This window comes from Podarcis filfolensis, assembly GCF_964270895.1.
Source record: "Podarcis filfolensis genome assembly, chromosome: 5".
NCBI lineage: Eukaryota > Metazoa > Chordata > Lepidosauria > Squamata > Lacertidae > Podarcis > Podarcis filfolensis.
Window position 1 is genome coordinate 43,869,212 of NC_139608.1, and position 25,171 is coordinate 43,894,382.

The window sequence follows — 25,171 nt, forward strand, 5'->3', positions numbered from 1 at the left end:
TCTTATGTTGTATTGAAGGGCTTAGTCAAGGGTACAAGAATTTTTCAGTCCAAACAATAGAGATGCAGCAGCAACCACAGCAATAAAACATGCCTTCGGTTTTTCCTCAATCCTGAGTTTGAACATACAGGGCCAGACCAAATCCTTGTCATTTTAAGAGCACCCAATTTATCATGTAAATGTAAAAGCTTCTGGGTGTAATTCTCCCTACCTGACACACAAACAAGGTCACACAGCAAACCCCTCGTAAATTACACAGCATTCTACGGGAAAAAGCAACAGGAAAAGAAAATGCAGAAACCTGGAAGCAAACAATAAATAACACCGAGACAAGTTAAACTACTCCCAGGGCATTTGTTTGCCAAAGGGTCATTTTCCATATCCAATCCATTAGGAAAATTAGAAGTGAAAGAATGTGCTAGTTTGACTTAAAAACATTGAAGAAATACCACCCCGCTCCCCCAAAAAATTAAGTAGAGCCATCTAATATTTTCCCCAGTGATTTGACATCATGCCAGATGTTGCATGTGTGAAGGAGATGGTCCTGATATATTTTTATAGCTCAGTTTACTGTTCTTCACTTCTTGCCCTGCATGTTTTCCTGTAAAATAACACAAATTCTTGTACCTCCCTGATAAAAGCCCATGCTAAATAGGGTTTATGGGAATTTGTGAAACTTGTGTGTGTTTTTCCCTGAGTGGTTGTAATAAAAAACAACATTTTAAACAACTGAGAAAAATAGGAGGAAAGCTTAGTGATAGGTAACATTTATATTACATTTTGAAGTGTTTGAAGTGCTTCACATACTTTACCTCAGTCAATACTATTGTCCCCACACACGGAGAAAGCAGCAGTGAGGCACCTGGTGGAAACCAAGCCATTTATGGCTGAGGTGAGATTTGAAGAAGACATCCTTAGAAGCAGTTTGCCAACTCTGCAACTTATGACATACCTGTGCTCCAGTCTAATTAGGGAGAGCCTGGATGTACAAGAAAGCTGTCGTGTGTATCACATGCTGGAAAAATGTGTACATTGGGGTTTTTTTATAAGATGTTTATTAGGATTTTACAAAAAGCAAAAATTAACAGAATAAAAAGAAGACAAGAAAAAAAAGAAAAAATACAAAAAATACATAAAAAAAGGAAAATACAAAATTCAAAAAAAAATAAGTAGAAAAAGTTAAAAACAAATCCATTTTTTTGCATATCTTTAAGCTCGTTTGCTTGTTTCCTTGACCTCCTCACACCTCCCTTTTTTGTATTCCCGTTCACATAGTCAGTTCAGCAAATCCTTACCCTCTTTCATTTATCTTAACTCTATATCTTAACATATTATAACTGTATATTTTCATCCATTATCAGTTAATTTCGATCCAACATCATTTTAACATTCATTAATTTTACAATATTTCTGCAGATAGTCTTTAAATTTCTTCCAATCTTCTTCCACCGACTCTTCTCCCTGGTCTCGGATTCTGCCAGTCATTTCCGCCAGTTCCATATAGTCCATCACCTTCATCTGCCACTCTTCCAGGGTGGGCAAATCTTGTGTCTTCCAATACTTTGCAATAAGTATTCTTGCTGCTGTTGTAGCATACATAAAGAAAGTTCTGAAAAATGTGTACATTGAACACACATATAAATATGCATATAAGCGGGAAGATCATCTGTTCACAATGCAACGTGTCATATGCGGGGCTGTCTCTGAAGGTGGTTCGGAAGCTCCTGCTGGTGCAGAATTCAGAGGCCAGGTTGCTCACTGGGACAAGACAGTTGGAGCATATAACACTGATCCTGGCCTGACAGCACTGGCTGCCAATTAGCTTTCAGCCCCAATTCCAAAGTGATGGTTTTGATCTATAAAGCCTTAAATGGCTCAGGACTGCAAGACCTCAAGGACTACCTCTCTCCATATAAACTGTCCTGGACTCTGTTCATCATCTGAGGCCCTCCTCCACTTGAGGTCCAGAGGGTAGCAACAAGAGAAGAGGCCTTTTCTGTAGTGGCTCCCCATTTGTGCAATGCTCTCCCTAGGGAGGTTTGCTTGGTGCCTTCATTATATATTTTTAGGCACCAGGCGAAAACATTCCTCTTCAACCAGGCCTTTGACCAATTAATATTCTACAGCCTTTTAAATGTGTCTGTGGGAAGGGAGGGTAATTGCTTTGTTGCAATTATTTACTTGTGTTTTTATCTTGTATTTTATTCTGTGAACTGCCTTGAGATATTATGATGAAGGGCAGTATATAAATTTAATAAATAATAATGATAAATTCAGTGGGGGGGAATATAGACCTTCAAATGTGCATCACTATCCACATTGTGGCGCAAGTAGTCATTCACAAAACACCGTTTTTAAATGGTGGATCATAACAGAAGAGATACAAATTTCCTATAGCATAATGTTGTTGTTGTTTAGTTGTTTAGTCGTGTCCGATTCTTCGTGACCCCATGGACCAGAGCACGCCAGGCACTCCTGTCTTCCACTGCCTCCTGCAGCTTGGTCAAACTCATGTTGGTAGCTTTGAGAACACTGTCCAACCATCTCGTCCTCTGTCGTCCCCTTCTCCTTGTGCCCTCCATCTTTCCCAGCATCAGGGTCTTTTCCAGGGAGTCTTCTCTTCTCATGAGGTGGCCAAAGTCTTGGAGCCTCAGCTTCAGGATCTGTCCTTCCATATAATAGGATAGCATATATGTCACCAGTGGCCCAATCTGAAACCCAGCCATGGTTTTAAAAATTCATTTCTTCCTGCATGTAGTTCTTGTACAGCAAACCATAGCTCAGTGGTAGAGCACTGGCTTTGTATGTAAGAAGTCCCAGATTCAATCCCTGGTATCACCAGGTAGAACTGGGAATGCTTCTTGCCTCAAACCATAAACTATGCTGCCAGCCAGCATAGACAACACTGAGCTAGGTTTGCCTCTGTATAAGGCCTCTTTCTGTGTTCCCTGGCCTCCCATGTACAACGCTATATCAGATTGTCAAAAGATGAGGTTCTAGGAAATCAATGCAGTGACAAGTGAAAGAGGGACACATTCGCCTCCTGGAGATCAGGCTCCCCCAGTTAGCACACACTAAACATTTATCCTGAAAAACAAGTATATCTGATTTAGTGGGATTTACGGTACTTCTTACCTACACTTTGCATTATATGATACCTGATACCTGAAGAACAGGAGAAACCAATTTGGTACTCTCCATATGTTCTTGGACTACAACTCCCATCAGCCCCAACTATCATGGCCATTGGTTAGGGATCATGGGAGTTATAGTACAATAAAATCTAGAGGGCACCGCATTGTCTATCCCTGCTACAGGTAAAAATCTTGTGACTCTCAGTACCTAGGGATCCATGGGAAGCAAGTTTCCAGAGATCACATATATTCAATAGGAGAGTCATTAGGTTATAAAATCATAAGCATACAGAAACAACAAACAGTGTTAAATGTTCAAATGAACTCTATAGAGACAGAACATCACAGCATCCTGGAGGAATTATATGTACAGGCGTTACAAACAGACTATTCAAATGGAGTTCCTTAAAAGAAAATCAAGACTTCATTCTGAAATAAAACAAAATCGTAAAGGCGTCATTTCTACTAAATTTTATTCAAGTTTGCCAAACATCTAAACATATACACCAAGGCTTAGCATCACCAACTTATCATCACACACACCCTTTTCATGAACGTCAAAAAGAGAGAATAAAACTAAGAACTAAAAAAAAAATCAAAAGAATCAGATGTACCCTATTGAGAGAACAGAAAAGGTGTAATGGATAACATTTGCAGCTATGGCTTTTTATAGCAACTGAACATCATCTGGTATGTAAGAAAGAGAGCAAACCCTGCTATATTTAATCAAAGAAACAAGTAATTAAACCACATCTGAAACATGCCTTCTTCATTCTAGTATGTTACATGAACAATACTACTCTGGTCTCTCAAGGCTATACTTCATCCATTCTGGCTTACCTGTAAATGTAGCACAGTATTCAGATAGGAAACATGTACCATATATATAGCGAAACAACTTGTCAAAGAGTCAGTGTGGCTATTGTACTTAAATGAAAGAAAAACCCTTTCACACACTACATTCAGTGCAGAACTAACTGAACCCGGGATATTGTAAAAGCCAATAGCAGAGCTGGAATAAAATTATTTTTTAAAAAGGATAAGATAAAGATTGGTTTTAAGAACTGTGAACTAAACAGTTAGAAGTTGCGAATTTGCCTGCTCAGGGCAGTCTTTTCTATTTGTTAGAAATAACAGAGGGAGATTGTTCTGTAACTGTCCCATGTTTTGCAACTTATTTGCGAAGCATCCATCTGGCAGAGGTCATTTTCAGAGCTAGGATATTGGCCTCTGGGGTCACTGGGTCAGCCCTGTCTTCTAGTTCTTAGAAGATCTAGTTAGGTCAAAATGATTCAAACTTGATGCAGGTATGACAGCTGCTTGTTGAAGTCAATGGACCATGGTAGTTCCTTTTGGCTCAGCGAGCTGCACCAGTACCAGTGAGATACCATTTTCCACAAAAAAATATGCTTAGCAAGAGATGAGAAAGAAACAGAAACAGGACAGCCCTTGGGCAATCTGCATTCACTGTCTGAGATAACAGAGAGCTGTATTTTGTGCTCAAAGAGAGAAGCAGAGAAGGCAGCATGGTCAGTTTGCTTCACAGTTTGTCAACTGGGTAGTAAGTATTGGGGGCGTTTTGTTAGCTTGCTGCACACTGAAGGAAATGCACTTCTTCCTGAACTGAACAGGCTGACTTAGGTTTGTTGAATTTTAAGGGAGATGCTTCCAGACATTATGGCATGAGCAGACAGGCCTCTCTCTAACATTTGGACTGAATAGTTGCAGACATATTTCATTTCTTTTAAAATTGGACTACAAGTGCAAAAAGAAAAAAGAAAAAAAGAGAGATTTCTGCTGCCACTTTTGCACACTGGACCTCTAGAGAGTGAAAGCCTTTTCTAAAACGCAAATCTGTATTTGCAGCATGTCACCAGCTTCCGCATAGAAAGCAAGCAATAGGAAGTATCTGCTCTTAGTGATGTTTTAGCAGTTTGTGCAAATATGTATTTTAGCTGTCACGCCTGGGGGTTCTCAATGGATTGATTTGGATTGTTGTCTGTACCTTATTTTATTCTTGCTCATTGTTGTAATGTTTGCTTATGGATTTATTACCCTTACAAATCCGTTGAAGTAGGTGGGATATAGACTTAATTTATCTAATCTAGAATTTATGTCTGTTGCAAACCACAAATTAAGAGCAAGACAGAATCCAAGTTGAGGTGGACTAGAAATTATTGCCATTACGCTCTTCAGATTAATAAGAAATAAGCAAAAAAAAAAAAAAAAGACAATATAGTGACAGTGGATAATATGGTCAAGAAATGTCTGAAAGCAGCTATTGTGCTCTGGCTCTCCACAATGTATACACATTGCCCAAGGTTTAGCAAGCAAGTTTACTCCCTCCCACTAGGAATGAGAAAGGGCATTATAGTTGCCATGGCATTTTCTGCCCTATACTCTGGTTATAATCTGCATGCTGCGTGCTAAATTCATTGCATGCAAGACTGCCCTCGCCAAATTACTTTGAACTTGGACAAATCTAGCAGATGACCCAGAGGCGAGAAGCAGCCTCCTATGTCATTTCCTGGTGTTGTAGCGATATGCTGAGATTTCCCAATCATACTATATGACTATTCCCTCAAAGGAGAGAGTGCATCCTTCATGCATTTTCCTAACGAATATTCTGTATTTAAGAAGTTATAGACTCTGGGCTTTTCTTCTTAGGACTGATAGAGGAATGCTTCTCTTGCCAGAGATTTATCTATACCTTTTGCTCTAAACTGCAACTTAAATTGGTTGGGTATTTCCTGAAGTGAGGGACATCTCTTTTTGAACACATCCAGACTGTTACTTCCTGCAGAGATAGTTCTGAAATGTAGTTCTAAACTAACAGTGCAGGAAGCAGTGCAGACTCACAAAAAAGCAATCCCAGACTATACACCCACAACAACTCATTTGGATAGAGTCACGACATTGAACCTGTTAATCTCAGTCTATTACTGTCTGGACTACTTGGGAGAAGCACATTTGCTACATGGCTTATAGGAGGCAGGTGCAGCCTACCAAAAGCCCTTCTCAAAACACGCCCCCCCTAAATTAACCAGTTCACTGCAGATAAGACTTAAAGAGCACTAAACTGACTACCACTATATGCTGTTAAACTCCACCCTCATGGAGGGATTTTTACAGTGCAACGAGACTGAATGTCAAAGAGCTCTTGGTCTGTTTACACCAACCAAAAAGGCAACACTGCACTGCAGTCTGACACTGTTTTATTTGATAATGACAGCATCTCTAGCACTCTGATGCTTCTAACATTCAGACTGTTAAGAACTTGAGTTACAACGCAGGTCTCTGTGAAAGGAAGGGCAGACACCTGGGTATCTCGCTATAATAAAGGCTCTTCATGAGGCCATAGGAGTGTCTTGCCAGCATTCTACAAAGTAATGTATTGTTTTAAAACTGAAGCACAGATGCTAATAAAGCATCAGCTCATTTGCTGATGAGAAAAGCTTTGAGTGGCACCAGGTGAGCATCCTGAGTGACTTCAGAACTGAAGCAGGCTCCCGTACACGTTGCTATGATCATCCTACACTCTGCGGAACCCACTGGAAGTCTTTATGGCAGACTTCAATCTGCTCCTGTTTTCAGTTCTTATTCTTTAGTCAGATGAATGTGGAGACTCTCAATACTATTTATGCCAAAAGGGGTAGGGGTGGGGGGAAGAAATGCATATGTGGAGGGAAATGATACTAGAGAGAAGGTAAAGTTCGAATTTGGGCAGTAGGCTTAGCTGCTGTTCCCATTTCTAACAGCTATAGCTGCACACAGATGGAAAAATATTTGGTCAGATGCTAGCAGCCAGCTAGCGTGTTTGGCTCCTGCAGCCCGTCCAATTCCATGCAACGCAGTTCATTTACTTCTTCTTTGCAATGACATTTCTGCAGACCCAGTTCATGCCATCCTTCAAAAACAAGACAACAAAGAAATGGAACATTAGATGAGAGGAAAGGGTCAGCTTTTGCCCAGCTCACAATAAGCTCTCCCTTATCCCATTTTGCAAACGCAGAATCAAGTTTCGCTTTTCCCTATCCTATATAATAGCGTATGTGAAATGCTCTGTCTTGTTAGTGCAACTATGGTTAGGAAACCTGATCTACAAATGGCCCTTCTTAATCTTACATCCCTTGTCTTGTTGGTAAACTTATGGGACTAGGAATTACTGCCTTTTTATCAGGCTTTTCTGTCAACATGACCCTCTTTGGCTTTAATTGTGACATGGATCCACCCACTTTCAACTGTGTGGTTGTTATTATCCTGCTTTATTTTGAAGAGGATGGACTGTAAATCTAAATTCGAAGGAATACCAAGGATCCTTTGCTAACTCAGCAGTATACAATCTTAGGATGTAATCACACAGAAACCTTTGTCACGTTCAATTTAACTTTTGCACCATACATGTGTGCTTCCTAGTCCTGGGACTGCAGCTTTGAGATTTTGATCGTCTCCTCCCATTTATGAAATGCTAAATTTGCTCAGCTGCATCCATACACACCCTGATAAAATATTCTGCAGTTGCCAAAAAGGGGAGCAAAGATAGAGAGATACCCGAAGATGAGATAACGAAATAGCTTCCAATAAATAATTTTTAATAGATGAAATTAACAAGGTTGGGGAAACCCAGCCAGATGGGCATTGTATAAATAATAAAATTATTATTAATTATTATTATTATGGCAGTGTAGGTGGCAAAATGCACAGCTGCAAAGGTATAAAGTATTAGCAAAAGGAACTGCACTTAGAAATGCACTAATAACGAAGGAGGCAGGGATGTAGAACTACCAAGAGCATATAGCAACTCAGAAAGCTGGCCCATCTATTAGTGGTCCTCCCAAGTCTCAGGCTGAGGTCCTTCTAGCCCTGCTGACATCCTTTTCATTGGAGAGCTTGGAGATTGGCCAGTCTAGTCCAATCACAAATCTCTCCAATGACGTACAAGATTTTGAATAAAGGAGAAAGCCTAGGAAATGACATACAAAGAATGCTGGTTTTCATGCACCTTTACCCAAGTCCCCAGCCCTGTCTGATTTAATCTTAATAGCCCACAGTTTTGTGTCAGCAAGAATGAATGGTCGGAGCTGAGCATGTTGCTGTGTATACTGTAATGTCTTCAGCATAACTGGAAGGCCTGCAGATTTCAGCTTCCTTTAAAAAAAAATATAAAAGCACGTGTGGATTAATTTGTTAAAGGACATGCATGCACAGCAAGTTCCAGTACAGTTGACTCATGTTCATTGTAGAAAATACCCCAGAAAAAAGGTTTGGGTGGGGTTCCCAAAAGTAATGGTAGAATGTTTCAGAACTCAACAAGTTGCCTGCTCCTCCCTACAGCTGCTTGCTTGCCCTTACAGCACCAAGGACACATGTTCCCTTGCTACCCAAGACCTTGTGAAGAAATTCTAAATGCTGAAATAGCCTTACATACATCAGTCAAAATGCTGGAAGTAAATGTTTTGTAAAACTAAGGGAGTTCTACAGCAATTAGGAAACATACATGCCAACTTCCTTTATTGCACCTTTTAGAAATCTGGTTGCATAGAGCAGTTTCTTTAAAAAATAACAGAGCTTTCTGCAACAGTTTTTGCTGCTCCTGTTGCCTCTAAAGCAGTAATCATGTTTGCACACATCATGGAATACAAGGCAAGCAGCACTCCTCATTCATTTTGAATGTAGGCTTATATGCCGAAGCAGAAGAGCTGAGACAGCTTAAAGTCATAAATATCTGCTGACACTCCTTTGATATTCAGCACAACAATCCCATAAACAATACATCCCTGCAAAACAACCACCAGGCACCCCATCTCCCAGGTAGAAGCAGACCAGAACCTACCCATACAGAGGGACTCTAACACTGCCCGATGCCACAAGGGAGCTCAGCCAAAGGGAAACTCAGCTACCTGAACACTGCACAGCAGAGGCTCATAAAGCTGAGTTTATGATGGGATTTACTGTGGCTGTGAGCCTGACTATATAACAAGGGCAAAAGAATGACAAGGCACTATGCAGGAGGAAAGGTGAACTCCAAATGGCTTTTCAATTCATATCTGGGTCACTTTACTTTGAAGGCAGGAACTCATCCAAAAATCACTTTCATAGCAAGAGCTGGTTCAAAGAGAATTCTGACTGTCCCTAATTGGTTTGTGGGGAATGAGTGTGTGAAATTAACACAGAGACTACAAGGGGAAAAGGATCAATTTCCCTGGATCAAAGAGGATAAAACACACACATTTTTTTTTAATCTGCAGGTAAACCGTTTCCCATACTCCACACAAATAATTGTCAGTATCAAGTTCAATGATGGGAAATAAATGTTCTCATCAGATAGCTAAAATGCAGAGATCAGCTTAATGGGATCAAATTCTGGTAAAGAATTGGTGGCTATTTGCCAGCAGGGAAAGAAACAGGAAGCTAGTAATTAGAGAAGCAGAAATTTGAAAATAAAATCAGTAAGGCTGTTGTTACATCTGCATTACAATTTTATTTTATTTAACAGTAAGACGAGCTTAGCTAGATAAGACTAAAAAACCCTTCTAGAGCAACATCTTATTTCCAACAACGGAGAACCAGATGCGTTCAGAAAGCCCACAAACAGGGCACGAAAGACAACTACTCTTCCCTTGTTGTATGTCCCCAGCACCAGATATTCACAAGTGTACTGCCTCTGCATGTGATGGTTCCATTTAGCTCCCTATCCTCCCTGAATTTGTCTGGTCCCTTTTGAAGACATCTAAACCAATGGCTGTCACCACCCCTTATAGAGGTTCATAATGTATTATTTGGAATAGTATTTCCTTTTGTTTCTTCTTTTTTTGCATAATTTTTAATTGCAACTTTTCACCATACAATATAATGAAAAACAAACTAATCTAAGTAAAAATAAAGAAGAAAACAAAGAAGAGAGGCCCTTTCCTTGTCTCACACAGAAGAGGGTGGACCCCTCCCTGAAAGCTTCCCTTTCTTCTCCCAGCCTCCCACCTTGGGAGTTCTTCCCTTCCCTGCCTCTCACACAGGGTCTTTCACCAGTCATCCATCACCTTCCTGTGCGTACCCTCAGAGTAGAGGACATCAACAAACAAAATAAAACATAAGCAAAAGCAAAGTAGATGAAGGAAGAAAAAGAAAAAAGACAGGAAGGAAAAGAAAAGAAAAAGAAAAAGAGAGGGGAGAGGATAGAAATAAAACGACTTCAGATTCTCTGTCTGTCAATTATATCTATAAGGATTATTCAAAATATCCAAAGTGTTCACTCCAGGACGGTATCCAGCTGTATTCTAGGAAAATATCCAGCTGTTTCTTGATCTGCTAGGCAATGTTTTTCCAATCTTCAGCCACACATATCTTAAGTTTATTCCTTTTCCTTTTCACACAAAAAGTCTAAAAGGGGCTCTCCAATTGTTACTATCACTAAATGTTAATAATAATTTTCCTCCAGTATGGTATGACAACTTTATCTCCATAAAATTCCAACTTCCATTATTAGAATAATAATCCATAGTTATTTACTTGTAGTATATTCATTGATTCATACCCACTTCCATATATTCTAATCTTGTTTCCTGTTGGCTGTGATTTTCCATCCTAATTTAATAAAAGAAAAATAAGGGGGGGCTCCTTCTATTTCCATTTCTTCCATTCTTTTTCCAAGTGCATCACCAGAAGTTTGGTAGATCTTTCCTTTAAATTCACTCCAAATTGTACACAGAATACTTTCTCTGTCAGCCCTATCTCTGCCATCTCAAGAGGTTTCTTAATGTCTTGGTCAATGGTTTTGTTCCACTTCTCCAGCATCACACCTCCATCATTTGTCCATTCTACACCTCCAGGCACTTATGTGACGGTCCTCTCCATTTCATCATTTACTGCCTCCAACTTTACCATCCCACTCTCATGTTCTGGCAGTATTCCCCCCCCCCCCCCGCCCCAGGCTCTGTCTGATCTTTCTCTGTTCCATTTTCATTCAACATTTTACGCATCTCAGCTCTGAGCTCTTTTAATTCCTCACCCAATAATTGACTCATGACACTATAAGTCAGTGGCATGTTCAACAGTACTTTTACCTAGTCTCTGTCTTGAAAACTTGTGTCTCTCTCTTTACCAAAGCACATTCCTTTCCCACGGTTAAGGGATTAAGTTTCACTTTTGCAGTCAATACTCCACAAAAGGTACAGAGAGTTAAAGGTAATATAAATGAAAATTTCTAACAACCACAGCTCTCTTATCTGTTTATAATCTTTCTTAGTCGCAAACAGTTAAAATATGCTTTTTGTTTTATTTTCAGCCTGTTAATTAATGCCTCTTCTTATGCCAGCAGTCAGTTCACATTCCGTGTGAAAGTTTAATTGGCAGATAGATCACCCCAGTAGTAATTCATCATAGTCTCAGAGGTAATTAAAAGAAGGGAGGTTTAATTGACCTAATGCCCTGAGGCATAGGGCTACTATGTGGTGTCTGGGCATGGTGGTGGTTCCTCACTCCAAGTTACTCACTGCATCTGAAAACCTCCTGATCTCTGGAGGGAAGAGCAGCTTTCTTCAGAGCATTAGAGGTTAATGCCTTTGATCCCCCTATTTTCAAAGAGAGAATGTGATAACCAAGATTTACATCTTGGCTATCATTAATCACCATGTAATTATCTCTGTTGATGGCGTGTTGGTAGTAGACGACTAGTCAGCCATCTTTTCTCCCGGAAGTCTCACAAATGCCCCTTTTGTTTCTTCTCAATCTACCACCAATCAATGTCATTTAGGTAGCCCTAAGTGGTAGTGTTACGAGACAGAGTGTCCACACTTTCCACAACATACATACTTTGTGAACCTGTATTATGTCCTTCCAGGGATACTGTTTTTTAAAAAAACTAAAAAAACCCAAATGTTTTAACCTTCCTAACGGAAGAAGCTCCCATTGCTTGGTCATTTGAGTTGCTTTTTTCCTACCCTTTCCTTCTTTACCTTACTCTTTTTGAGATGACTTGGTCATAATTGTATACAGTATACCAAATGTGACCACACTACGTAATATATAGTTATTATGGTAGCAGTTTATTTTTACTCTCTTTTTAAAAAATCAATCTGAAATTTGAGATTGTCATTGCTGATGTACACCAAGTTGATGTTCTCATAGAACTATTCATAAAGATGCCAAGAACAATGCTGGATAGTCACAGCCAGTATATGTATGATTAGGGTGTTCGTTTTTTTGTTCTTGTTCTCTCTCTCTCTCTCTCTCTCTCTCTCTCTGTGTGTGTGTGTGTGTGTGCTTTGCTCCATTGTAACTATATAAATAGATAATTTCAAATAATGTTTATACCATAGCATTTATATTTTTGTGCCTATACTCTATATACCACAATGCCAGCATAAGTGTATTTTACACATGGCTAAACACAACATCACAAGTGCAGTTACAAACTGACAGAAAAAATGAAACCAGAAGTAAGGGAATAGGATTGGCAATGTTTTAAGTACAGCCCCTATTTCAATCATCTGATTAACCTTATTTAACTTACATAGCAAGAGGCAGTTGTCTCCCAATAATGATAGTGCATAAAGATCAAATGACTCCAGGTGTCAGTGTGTGTGTTTCTCATTGGCTGGAATCTGCCATTACCAACTAAGCTAGATGAGTTAAAAATAGTTAGAAAATCCAGCCATCTCCTTTTGTGCCTCTTTGTATGATCACAATCCTGTCTTGGACACCTGATGGCATGGACAGCTCTACTGGCCTTTCTCTGCCTCTGTTAATATTTAAAACCCACTAATTTCTTACCTGCTTGCACATTCCTTTGTCTCCTGGAATCAAGCAGTCTCCCATGATCATAGACTCTTCAAGGCCTTTATACAATATTTGCAAATGTGTCAAGACAAGTGAACAGACTTCCCAATAACTTATTAAAAACAACGATGAGTGAATTGCAACATAGTACGCACAGAGTAGTGGGGAAAGGAAGGACAATGGCTAGGGGATAAAAAGAGGTGAAAAGGTATTTCCCTCCCCCAACTATCATTGGCTGTAATAAAAGGTCACTGCAGTAAGAGTAGTACTAAAAAGGAAATACAGAATATTCTTTTTTACAGTAAAGCCTCCAAACCAGGATATCTGCACCAGTAATCGGCTGGTGATGTGGAAGACTTCTTTTTAGAAAACGACCTGACACCGTTCAAGGTTTACAAATTTTGTAAGATTATAATACAAAAATATAAACCTATACATTACGGTGAAGTCATTGCTTCCATTGCCATTTAGTTTGATTTAGTACATGAATGAAAACAACGAAATAAATGTTGAAATGAAAACACATTGGTAGTATAATTAATAAATAATAATATATATTGTGGCGTCCTTTTCTAAAAAAGAAAAAGGGCAGTCTTTTACAGCAACTCTATTCCCCTCTTATTTCTGTTTAAATAAAACTCCAGAGCCAAATATACTTCAAATTCTATCCTAATTATGAAGGACTTAGATTTAAGGTATTGGCATTTATTCAGCTGAGTACTGTCAGCTCCAGTTGCTTGTGGCCCTTATTGCTTGGAGGAAAACTACAGTAGCTTCACTCTGAAGACTGGCTTCTGTTCTGGGCTTTCCCATCATGTGCCTGCAAACACATTTTCTAGAGAATGGTGTCTGGTATTTTCACAAGTGCTCACAGTGTGTGTGGGTGTCTGTGTGCTAAATGCACATGTGGATGCGGGGGTGGAGAAGCATAAATGCCACAAGTCTCTTTTGTGGCAATTCACATGTCAGCTTATAAACCTGAGTTGTGTACTGGCAAACAGAAGCGCTGAGCTGACTGATCCCTTATTCTGTAGTATAAGGGATATTTCTAGCCAGCCTGCTCCTGTCTCTCTTTAGCTTGTTAAATGAGAAGAACAAAAGGCCTGGTACAAATCTGTGTATGGTAAAAAATTATCTTCTCTGAACAATGGCAGGAAGCCTGACTGGTGCATTGAAGGAGAGTGAGAGTCAATTATAAACAATGGGGCTGCTCTACATTACTGCTCATGGAAATAAACCGGGGGCACTCTTTACATTCAAAGCCTCTTGATCAGAACCTTTCACTGGTATCAAATAGATACAGGGCAAGCTCGCAGCGGATTCCTTTCTTAATTAACATTTTTAAAGAAACCCATTTCAAATAATAGTTAAATTCTCTAAATGTATATAATTTATTAACCATAATGTAATCTCATTAACCTTGAAATCCCCAGCCTTAACTACTGAGTTCTGCAGACTATAGCTTAATCTACGAAACTAATTAAAATGACCTTCAAACCATTTCTCCTTCGTTTGCTGTCATTATTTATTCTTTTTTTGATACTCTGCCCTGGGGCTGTCACAAACCGTTCCCTATTAACTCATTCTCTGTACGTTTCTGTTCCACAGAAAGTCCTATTTTCTTTTCAAATCCACTGTTGCCAACATGCACTCTTGTTATTCATGCAACAGCCTCCTGGGTACCTTCCCTCCTCCCAGCTGGCATATTTACTTTCTCTTTATAGCCTTCTAAATAAATATCTGATAACACTTCCATGTTCTGTCACCAGCCTCTAGGGTGGTTCTTTAATGCTGTGAACTAGGACTGAAACACTACATCTCCTTTTTCCTGAAGAGCTGAAGCAACAATTCTTCTATATTTACCTCAGCTTCAATGCACAAATTAACTATTCTTTAAACTTCACATTTAGGGCACACTGGAATCTCTTGATTGCCAGGCCACTGGGCAAAGATGTGCCAATGATTACTGGCGAAAGCCGTGTCAGAACATTCAACTCACTGCTAATAGTGGCAATACTTGAAAAGTATACGGAGGCATCAAGAAAGCCTTTGGACTAATAGGAAAACTGCACCACTAAAAATCTTATCTGGAGAGATTATCACAGACTGCAGCAAGCAGATGCAGCAATGGGCAGAACACTACAAAAACTGTACTGGCAAGAAAACATGGTTGCTAGCACAGCAGCTGACAGCATCCAGACTCTGTCTGTCTTGGAAGAGCTGGATGTCCCTCCCCTTGACAAGCTGAAGAACACCATCAACTCTCAGGCATGTGGTAAAGCCCCAGGACAGGACGTGATGCACCTCCATAGCCTTCTCTTGCAGTGTTGGGAAACAGGATCTGCGCCACAAGACATGCACTGCTCCAGCACTATGACCCTCGACAAGAACAAAGTTGACTGCCATGATTGTAACAACTACCAAGGAATCTTCCTGATGATTACTGGAAGGAAAGCCTTTGCCCAGATCTCAACAGATTAAAGTCACTCACTACAGGGTCTATCCCAAGTCGCAATGCAGCTTTAGAGCTCAGAAGTTAAGACTCAACATGATTTTTTCATTGCATCAGCTGCTGAGAGCAGAGGTGTCCCTTTTGTGTCACCTTCATAGACCTGTCAAAGGCCTTTGACCACATCAGCCAAAAACAATTCTTTACACTGCTCAGTAAGATAGGACACCAACCTAGGCTATACAAGATGATCATGTCCTTTCATGAGAACATGTGCAGCACTGTCCAGTATGATGGCTCATCCTCCGACATCTCCCCTATAAAGAATGGTGTGAAACAGGGCTGTGTTCTTGCCCCAACTTCTTCTCCCTGTTGCTCTCATATGCCTTCAGCTTGACTAAAGACAGCGTGTAATCCATTCAAGGAGCAACGGGGGTCTGTTCAACCTGGCAAATCTCCATGCCAAGACAAAAGTGCAACAGGTCTTTATCCAAGAGATGTTGTTTGCAGATGATGCAGCCTTGACAGAGCACTCAGAGGAAGCTCCACAGAGTCTCATCAGCTGTTTTGCCTAAGCTTGCATGGAGTGCGGTCTTATCGTTAGCCTGACAAAGAACAACATCCTGAGTCAGGATATGTCACCTTCTCCATGCACCTTCTCCAGGTGTCGCCAACACTCCATGCATCAGCACTGGTGAGCGCGTGCTTGAGGTGGTAGATGATTTTGTCTACCTGGGGTCCACCATAACAAGCTACTTCTACTGTGAGCAGGTCAAGCTTATTGGCAAGGCAGCTACGTCAATGGCTTACCACTCCACAAGAGTATGGGAGAATGTGATGCTAATGACCAGGAACAAGATGAAGGTCTAAAGGATTTGCGTGTTGAGTCACACTGCTTTATGGAAGTGAGTCATGGGAAACTTACAACCGCCAGGAACAACGACGTCTCAATGCCTTCTACACTGACTGCATCAGGAAGATTTTGGGCATTACATGGCAGGACAGCTTGTGCTCTCCCAAGCCGTCATTCCCAACGTGTTCACATTCCTGTCTCAGTGATGTCTACACTGGATTCGTCCTGTCCACAGAATGGAAGATGGCAGGATCCATTAGGTTGGAAACATTAACCATGCTGCATGGGAATCCCTTGCAGATCATTGCTGTGCCTGTGGACAATCAGGTCATGTATCCACAGCAGTGAACGGAGGAGGAATGACCACTGGAAGGAGCACATAAAGAAGAAATGCCATGGTACACCTGTATCAGTACAACAAGATGCCTCCATCTGACCCAACTGCAACAAAACACGTCTCTCCCGTATCATTCTCTACAGCCACGGCAGGCGCTTTAACTATCCAGTGGTTTGACTTAACATCCGAAGGAGCACTTTTCCATTGTCTCCCTAGACAGATGGATGCCAACCAACAGTTGTAACTCAGCTTCCTTTGTATAAGTTGTTTCCTAAACCAACGAAAGCTCAAAGAGAGGCCCCAGATATCTGAGTGGACAGATGTGTGCCAATCCAGCAAGGGATATTTTGTGTGCAGAAATAACCTTCCGCATGCATGACAGATGCTCACTGGTCTCCCCATCCACACTGTGGTGCTCATCCAGGCCTCAATGATCTGTCGCGATCTGTGTATAGATCTGTATGCAGTTGTGCATCCTCATCCTTACTAAGCCACCAGAGTTTATAGTTAATTGCCTATGAATCAACCTGGATGGGGGCCATAGTGTTTAAGTGTCGTATCTGCAGCATAGGCAATGTTTCATTCTACCATCTGTGGGCAGTTTGTGTGACTGGCTCACTGTCGGTGTCCAGTTTTCAAAGGAATGAAAAGCTGTCACATTCAAAAACAGAGACCAATTAAAATAGCTTATAGGATACTGCTCTCCATTGCTACCACCACAAGATACACAAAGCTAGCAAAATCCAATTTACTAATCTAATATGAGATCAGAGTGGCCACTTTCTTATTCTGTATCTAGTGATGTATGTGCATGTGTGTATGTAATTTATATTGAGCAGCTAATGCTCAACTATTTTTGTTTCGATATTTTCTTTACACACTGCATTGAGAGCTTTGCACACTGCAAATTTATCAATTTATATACTGCTTAGATACAATTGTCTCCAAGTGATGTAGATGAACTACAATGCAAAGGAAAGGTAAAATTCAGTTAAAACTCTAAAATCAGACTACAACCAAAATGCCCGTTGGAACAAAAAAAGAAAGTCTTCAGTAGGTGCCAGAAGTTCCACAGTGAGGGGGCCTGTCTAACCTCGACTGGAAGAATGTTCCATTGGGCCCATGATACATTTAATATTAATATAATGCAAGGTATTTTGCCAAACAATTTTTTTTATAGAAGAGTTTCCCAAAATGAACTGTTTGTCTCCTCCCTTAAAGTGTGTGTGAGTGTGTGTGTGTGTGTGTGTGTGTGTGTGTGTGAGAGAGAGAGAGAGAGAGAGAGAGAGAGAGAGAGAGAGAGGGAGGGAGGGAGGGAGAGGGAATGAGAGACAGAATGCTGCCTGGTGGGAAGTGGTCACTGGAAATAGAAAATTCACTGAAAGTCAGCCTGACTATAGGTGGTAGTCAACTATACGTTTTACTCAGAGAAGACCCATTGAAGTACAGTAAATGAAAATGGCCAAGTTAAGACTATTAATTTTGATGTACTCTGAATAAAACTTAGTTGAATACCACCCTACAGTATATGTATATAGATCAGGCAAGCAATGTTGAAACAGCATCATGAGACCCTAATGATGTAATGGAGACTCTAAGTTTAAGGAGGAGGGAGAATCTCATGAGAGAGCCTGAGTCTGTGTTAGAAGTCTTTACCTCCCTCCACACACCAAGCTACACATTTTTTGCTTTGTTTTGTTCAGTTTCCAGTTTTGCAATAAATACATCATACATTATGATCCAGAATAGAGGGGGAGGGGTTGTGCATTTCTCATTCAGACCAGTGGAAAGGCTATTCTGCCAGAATAAACATTGCCTCCTCACCGACACACCCTCTCCTGTGAGGGCCGAACAAGACTGAATCTGCCAGACTCTGTCACGGATCGTGTGCAAGTTCAGACCCTCTACAATCTCTGCAGCAGGGGCTGCCGTCAGCAAATCTTGTTTGTTCGCAAAGATGAGCACAGGAACACCACTTAGCTTCTCTTCATCTAAGAGTTCCGCTAGCTCCTGTAAGAATCATAAAGATGCAGCCAGTATTTTTAAAAAGGCTTTGGCAATGGCTGACTGTTGTATCTAAGTAGTTGTACATGTTTTAGTAACATATAGGGCAAATAGTAAATGCTAATGTTTCAACAAAGCACAGATGTTATAGTAAAACAAGCAACTGGTACATACAATTACTGAGACAAAGATTTAAAAGCAAATCCCTCCGTCTATGGAACGGAGAAAGTTTTAGCTCAGTCCAATATTACCAGTTGTTTTCAAGGCACTGTCAATCCCAACCCTCTAGAGATCAGCACTGATGACGCAGCAAAAATACATGCTGGCACAGTTATAACTTGACTTGCTAGTAGAATGGAGCGGCCCTTGAAAACAGGTGGTTTTATCCTACATATGCTTCAAATTCTGCGGGAATGCTAACAGCAAGCTTTGAACTTTGTTCCAGTTTAATCAACTGTAATTCATGCATAGGACATCACTGATAAAATCTCTATCCAGAAACAAGCTCATCTTCATAAAAGGCAGCTGTTCTGGATACTAAAAGGGATGCGAAGTGCTCATACAGACATCATTTGTTGATAATATCAATGAATGCGCTAGGGATTAGATAGTTCAGGAAAATGGGGAATGGAGCCTGCTAAATCTCATTCTAAACTTGTTGTAAGATGGCCTTAGAACTGTAAGGAAACAGGCCTAAAATAATGGGCAGGTGCCTGGGAATGTTAAACCCTTCAGTCCTAAACTTGCGGTGAAAGGTACCAGAAGGAACAATACTGGCAGAGGTAGAACAGAATTCATAGATGGGTGGTTAGCAAGTCCTTTACAGATGTTGTTGAAGATTATCAATGCACGATTATTTCTGATGCACTTTGTAGTCCACCACCACTAGCACATTATTATAGAAGCACATCCATGCTGTGTATTCTGTAATTGAGCACTATGTCCCTGTATGCTATACAAATCTCTGTAGTCTTAATTATGGTAGCCAGATAGCTAGAAATGGATATTGCTGTACCAGTCTTAACTGTCCCCGCAGAACAATCCTATTTCTGTGGGTTTTACTTGAGGAAAACAGAAAAGAGCTTAAAAACTCAGAAGAGTAGCCCAAACGTTCATTAATTCATTTGGCAGAAAACAATAATTTAAACTTAACAAGGCTTAGCTTGCTTTTAAAACGGCAAACTGTACATCAGTCCCTTTTCAAATGTCTGACAGTGTTCTATGTATTTATACATTATATATACATTATAGAAAAAGGAGTAAAGCGATTTCATGAAGGTGTGCATTACTTACCTGACCCGTTTCTTCAAATCTCTTTCTATCTGCACTATCAATGACATAAATCTTTAAAAAAGGCAAAATAGAATGCAACATTAGCCAGGAAATAATAATAGCCCATTTCCAATCACATTGACTTGGCATTACTTCCTTTTTAAGGAACCTGCAGTCAGGAAAACTTTTATTCACCTATATATCATGTCTGAAAATTCCCATTATTCTGATAGTGGATGGTTGTACCTTGGCAAGATTCGGCACAGATATTTATTTTGGCGTGTGTGAATACAAACATCCATTTACCAAGTGATAAGTTACTAAAATGTGTCTATAATTACATAATCAGTATGGGGGGACGGGGGGGGGGGACTTACTGCACTTCCACACCTCAGCAGAAGGGGAAGCAGGGGGTCTTGAAAAATTGTTCATCACATAGCTCTTTATATCCCATCAGTGTCTTCTCACTCCCCATAATGTCTTCTTCTTTTTTGTGGGTTGGATGGAAAATTTTCTTACCCCGGCTATTGTCAGCCATTTACAACTTACAGCCAGCAAGAAAAGATTCCAGAAAATCAATGCATTCAGCCCAAATTTTAGCTTATATTATCCAACTGAAAATAATCTAGACAGTGGCCACATTTGGATGATCATATCTTAACAAGCTGAAAGAAGAACATGCCATTTCGAAACAGGCTGTCATTTACCTTCTCCCTTCATGTGAGTTGCAATTAAAGCAGGAAGTCTATAATTCAAATAAAAATTAAAAATTAAAAAATTGTCCAGTAGCACCTTATGGACCAACGCAATTTGTTCTGGTGTAAGCTTCTGTGTTCATGTACACTTCTTCAGACAAAAGTTTATACCAGAACACACTTAGTTGGTCTATAAGGTGCTACTGGACAATTTTCAATTTTTTTATTTTTATTTTGACTGCGTTAGATCAACATGGCTACCTACCTGAATCTTTAATTCCAGGGTAGGCGATGTGGTACCCTCCAGACATTGTGGGGCTACAGCTCCCATCTGTCTCAGCCAGCTAAATGTCAGGAATGATGGAAGCTGCAGTCCAACAACATCTGGAAGACACCATGTTGGCTCCCCTTTTCTAATGAATTGTGTCTTCTTATTTTGTCCAGACTGAGAAATGATGGTTACCATCTTTGTAACAATCCAGGAATGTAGACCACATATTGAAGTTGGTTTAGAATTCCAGGTTTTTCCAAAGATAAAGGTAAAGGTAAAGGTACCCCTGCCCGTACGGGCCAGTCGTGTCCGACTCTAGGGTTGCGTGCTCATCTCACTCTAGAGGCCGTGAGCCGGCGCCGTCCGAAGACACTTCCGGGTCATGTGGCCAGCGTGACAAAGCTGCAGCTGGCGAGCCAGCACCAGCGCAGCACACGGAAACGCCGTTTACCTTCCCGCTATAAAGCGGTCCCTATTTATCTACTTGCACTTAAGAGTGCTTTCGAACTGCTAGGTGGGCAGGAGCTGGGACCGAATGACGGGAGCTCACCCCGCCGCGGGGATTCGAACCGCCGACCATACGATCAGCAAGTCCTAGGCACTGAGGTTTTACCCACAGCGCCACCCGCGTCCCAAAGATAGTAACCATAGTAAGATAGTTCCAAAGATAGTAACCATAATTTCCAGGTTTGGAAAAAAACAGGAGAGTATGGGAAATTGTGTCAAAATGGTAGGGAGGAAAGGGGCCATGACTAAACACTGGTTTAGTCCTCAGACAAGAAGGCTGCACTTACAGAAGCATCCACCAGATCCCTACAGCATCTGGCTGTTCCCCAAGGACCTCTTATCTAAGCGTAACTTGTGAAAAGCATCTCATTCACAACTCGAGACTGCAGACCTTGTGGCAATGCCACAGTGAACAGCACTGCACCAACCAAGGTAGATACACGTCAAGTGCCTACTTCCCATAACTAGAAGGCTCAATGCCAAATAGCTGCAGGTGTGTGTCTGAATATGCAATCATTCAAATATACACACCTTTATTTGACTGTGCATAGCTTCCAAATAGCACAGGTGTGGGTAGCTGGAGTATCTCCCATTCAAGAACACCTGCATGTTTATGAATGTGCAATCACTTCATGTGTTAAAAATATTCTTGGAGGGGCCTCTCACTTGAGCAGAGACAGGCATCTTAGTTAGCAAGCTGTCTTGTTTCCAAGGCACACAGGGCTAGTTTGGGTTCTGTGTTCCAGCATTTCCTTCAAAACATTTTTGTAAATGATAGATCAGAAAGGGGGAATGCCCCTGCTCACGGATTTAGGCTTCTTTTTTAAAAAAAAGAAAGAATGCCCATAGGCAATCAAAGTGAATCAGATATAAAGGAAATCTGGGCAAATGATGGCATAAATTATAAAATGGATCGAAGTGATAAAATTTATTTTACATTAATTTTGCCTACTCTTGTGTTTGCAAACGTCAATGTTTTCTTGTTGAGATTCCTAGACTGGAGATGATGGGGGTTCCTAAGTATCCATTTGGTCTTAGTTTAAACATACACTACTTCTTCCTTTCTTGGGCAGTGGGGCTTTATGGGGATTGTTATATGTATTTTTAGAAACTGAAAAATAAAGAAGTTAAAAAAGCACCTTCCATCTTTGTCTCTATACAAGAACTGCATAGACATATGAGTTGAATAGTTGATTAACTGTTTGAAATCTTCATGACTTAGCTAAACCTGCCAAGACACAGGATTTACAGACATTTGGTAGCATATGCTACCTCCCCTCAGTAGAAGAGGAGGCAGGGGGACTGGTAAAATGATCTTAATCACTAAGCAGCTAAGTTCCCCTTCCCACAATCCTTTATCCTAGCTATAACAGATACTCTGCTTTTTGAATGGATGTGCCTGCAGTACTGCACTGGGAACATGTTCAGTTAATTGCTGCTATCAAAGAAAGGTGCAGAGTCCTGAAGCCTGCAGTTAACTTCCATAGAACCTCCCCGGTAATGTCAGTGATACACTTCTTTACCAGACTGGAGTATGTTTTTAAGATCTACTTTGGAAGTTCTCCTCAAGATTCCCTTGCTGGAAGATGTTAAGACAGGTGCCAACCAGAGTGCACCTTTTCAGTGATGCTGCCCTGCAGGAGCAGCCAATCCAATGCTCCCACTGCCACACCCTACACTGGCCCAAGCTTCCCACACCTTGCCCCTCCCCTCTCCATAAGCACCAGCGACCTGCTGTGTTGGGAAGCCAAGAGGGCAATGGTACCCCACCCACGTTGCTCCACCACTTGTTTCTAGTGCCTTGCCTGTTAATCCCCTTCCCCAGGCAGGTTTGTGAGGCACCAACACTGGTGTCCTTTGGGTGTCCAAATCTTTTATTTTCTCCAGGGTGTTTAAGTGAGCAACCTATATGCTTCCTGCTTTTCTTTGATTTATTTCATATTTTTTTAAAATAATTTTTATTAACCGACCAATCAAATCAAATCAAATCACATCACATAAATTCCGAATTACAAAGCCGAATTTTAAATTTTTGTTGAGGGGACCCATATTTCAAGTTCCGAAGGGGGATTCTGATCATCTTCTTGCTACTGCGTTAATATCCAAATCAGTCCAAATAAAGTTCATAATTCTATCCAGTCTTATCTTGCTGTTTCCACATCTCATCTTGTTTGTATATTTTTTCTTTTTTTCTTTATGATCTCTTCTGATAATCTCCTTAAGCAGATAAACACCAATTATATCCTGTGTGGATTTTTCCGTTCGTCCAATCCTCATATCGAGATGGTTTCCATATATCATCACTTTAATAAATAACATCGCTCTTTCCATCATTAATCTCAGGACCTGTCATTCTTAAGTCCCACTGAGGAGTCTCACCCACAATATAAAAACAGCTCTTTTCCTCCTCCCAGACTCAAGTCCTCCGACAGAGCTTACCAACATGGTGACGGTATTTTTAACTGCGTCATTCCAAAACTCTTGAACTTTCCATGCTCTTCTTAAAACATGCTTTGGTTAGAAAATTCATCTCCACACAGTCGTAAATCCACAGCTTAAGTCATTAAAACGGCATTTCTGACTTGTGGGGGGGGGATTCTTGTTTAATCACATAGAGGAAAGAAAGGAAAGTTTTTCCCCCCTCCCCCATCCAGTCCCTTTGCCATACCGAGTCTTGGCATATCTTCTCATGATTGATTATTGTTCCTCCGACTCGTCTTGTTTATCAGAGAACTCTTCAGTTAGCAGTCCTTCCTTGAAATATGTGCATTCGCTTCTTCCTAATTGTTCCTTTTGAAGTTCTTGCAGCTAGCGGCGCGGATCAGAGACAGCGTCCAGGAGCACCGAGATCCACAGTAGGGCATTCTGCCTAGTGCCCCCATCCCCACAAATTCGGGGGTGGTATAGGGCACAGCAGGCAAGGGCAGCCCCCCCCATAACCTTGGGGGGGTAGGGAGGCTATTTACTCCCATCACAGCCTCCTAATTACCTCCTGTGGGTTGGAGAGATGTTATTGTCAGCCATCTTCCGATGCGCCCCTAGTGGCCCCTCTGATTTATTTCATTTTTGCTGTCACAACTGCCCTTCGGCTTTTTATCTGCACATTTTTATTGTTTTAACTGGACATTTTGTTTTTGCAAGATGCTTTTGATATAATTATATAGAAAATAAATAAATATATAGGATTTTTTAGGCTCTGCACGTGTGAAAGACTGCTCTCACTACAAAGTGCCTTCTGTCCTCTTCTCCCCACTGAAGTAGGCAGCCTCTGATCAACTCTTGATGATTCCCCTCTCCCCACTACTGCCGCCCTCCATACTATATAACAGGCCTTTCCACGGGGTGCTAGGCTTACACAAAGTCTGGATACAGCCCATAGATATTGGTTCGTGGCTGTCTGCAGGAGAAACCCAAGTATTCAGTCTGCCCTTTGCAGTTCTGACTTTTGTCCATCACCAGTCCTTTCTGCATCCAACAGTGCACTACTGCCTCACTGATGAAGCCATGATAGCAATATGGCAAGCTGTCAGCCAAGCAGACCTTGCCAAAGAGCAAAATGTCATCAAGGGACTTGTCTTCCTTGATCCTCTGGTTAGCAGGCCTTCTAAATGCTTCTTCAACTGTGCTTCAAAAAGCCAACTGAATGAGCTGGTATAGGATAACACCTCAGGGAACAGGCTATGTGTTCTCAGTTCAAATTTCACCCAATGGAAAGGCTGTGATTGCTACTATCCCAAATTCCAATTGGGCAGGGGGAATACACCAGCAATAAGCCCCAATGTGAGCAGGATTACTGCCAGTAGAATCTTTATGTTGATAGAACACTGCTACTATGTGGAACAAACCTGGGGCAGGGTGGCACAATGCCACTCATC

General features: G+C 40.9%; 1 protein-coding gene across 2 annotated transcripts in view; it reads right to left on the reverse strand.

The window, feature by feature from the left end:
* Nucleotides 1–3,590: 3,590 nt before the first annotated feature.
* Nucleotides 3,591–25,171, reverse strand: part of ARL3 (ARF like GTPase 3) — a 39,030-nt gene continuing 17,449 nt past the window's right edge. For both annotated transcript variants that reach the window (XM_083616469.1, XM_083616468.1), the window contains exons 4-6: nt 19,845–19,895; nt 18,372–18,557; nt 3,591–7,041 (exon numbers count right to left, since the gene is read on the reverse strand). In XM_083616469.1, coding sequence (XP_083472595.1) covers nt 6,994–7,041; nt 18,372–18,557; nt 19,845–19,895 — 285 coding nt within the window. In that variant the 3' untranslated portion in view covers nt 3,591–6,993. The remainder of the gene's footprint in view (nt 7,042–18,371; nt 18,558–19,844; nt 19,896–25,171) is intronic.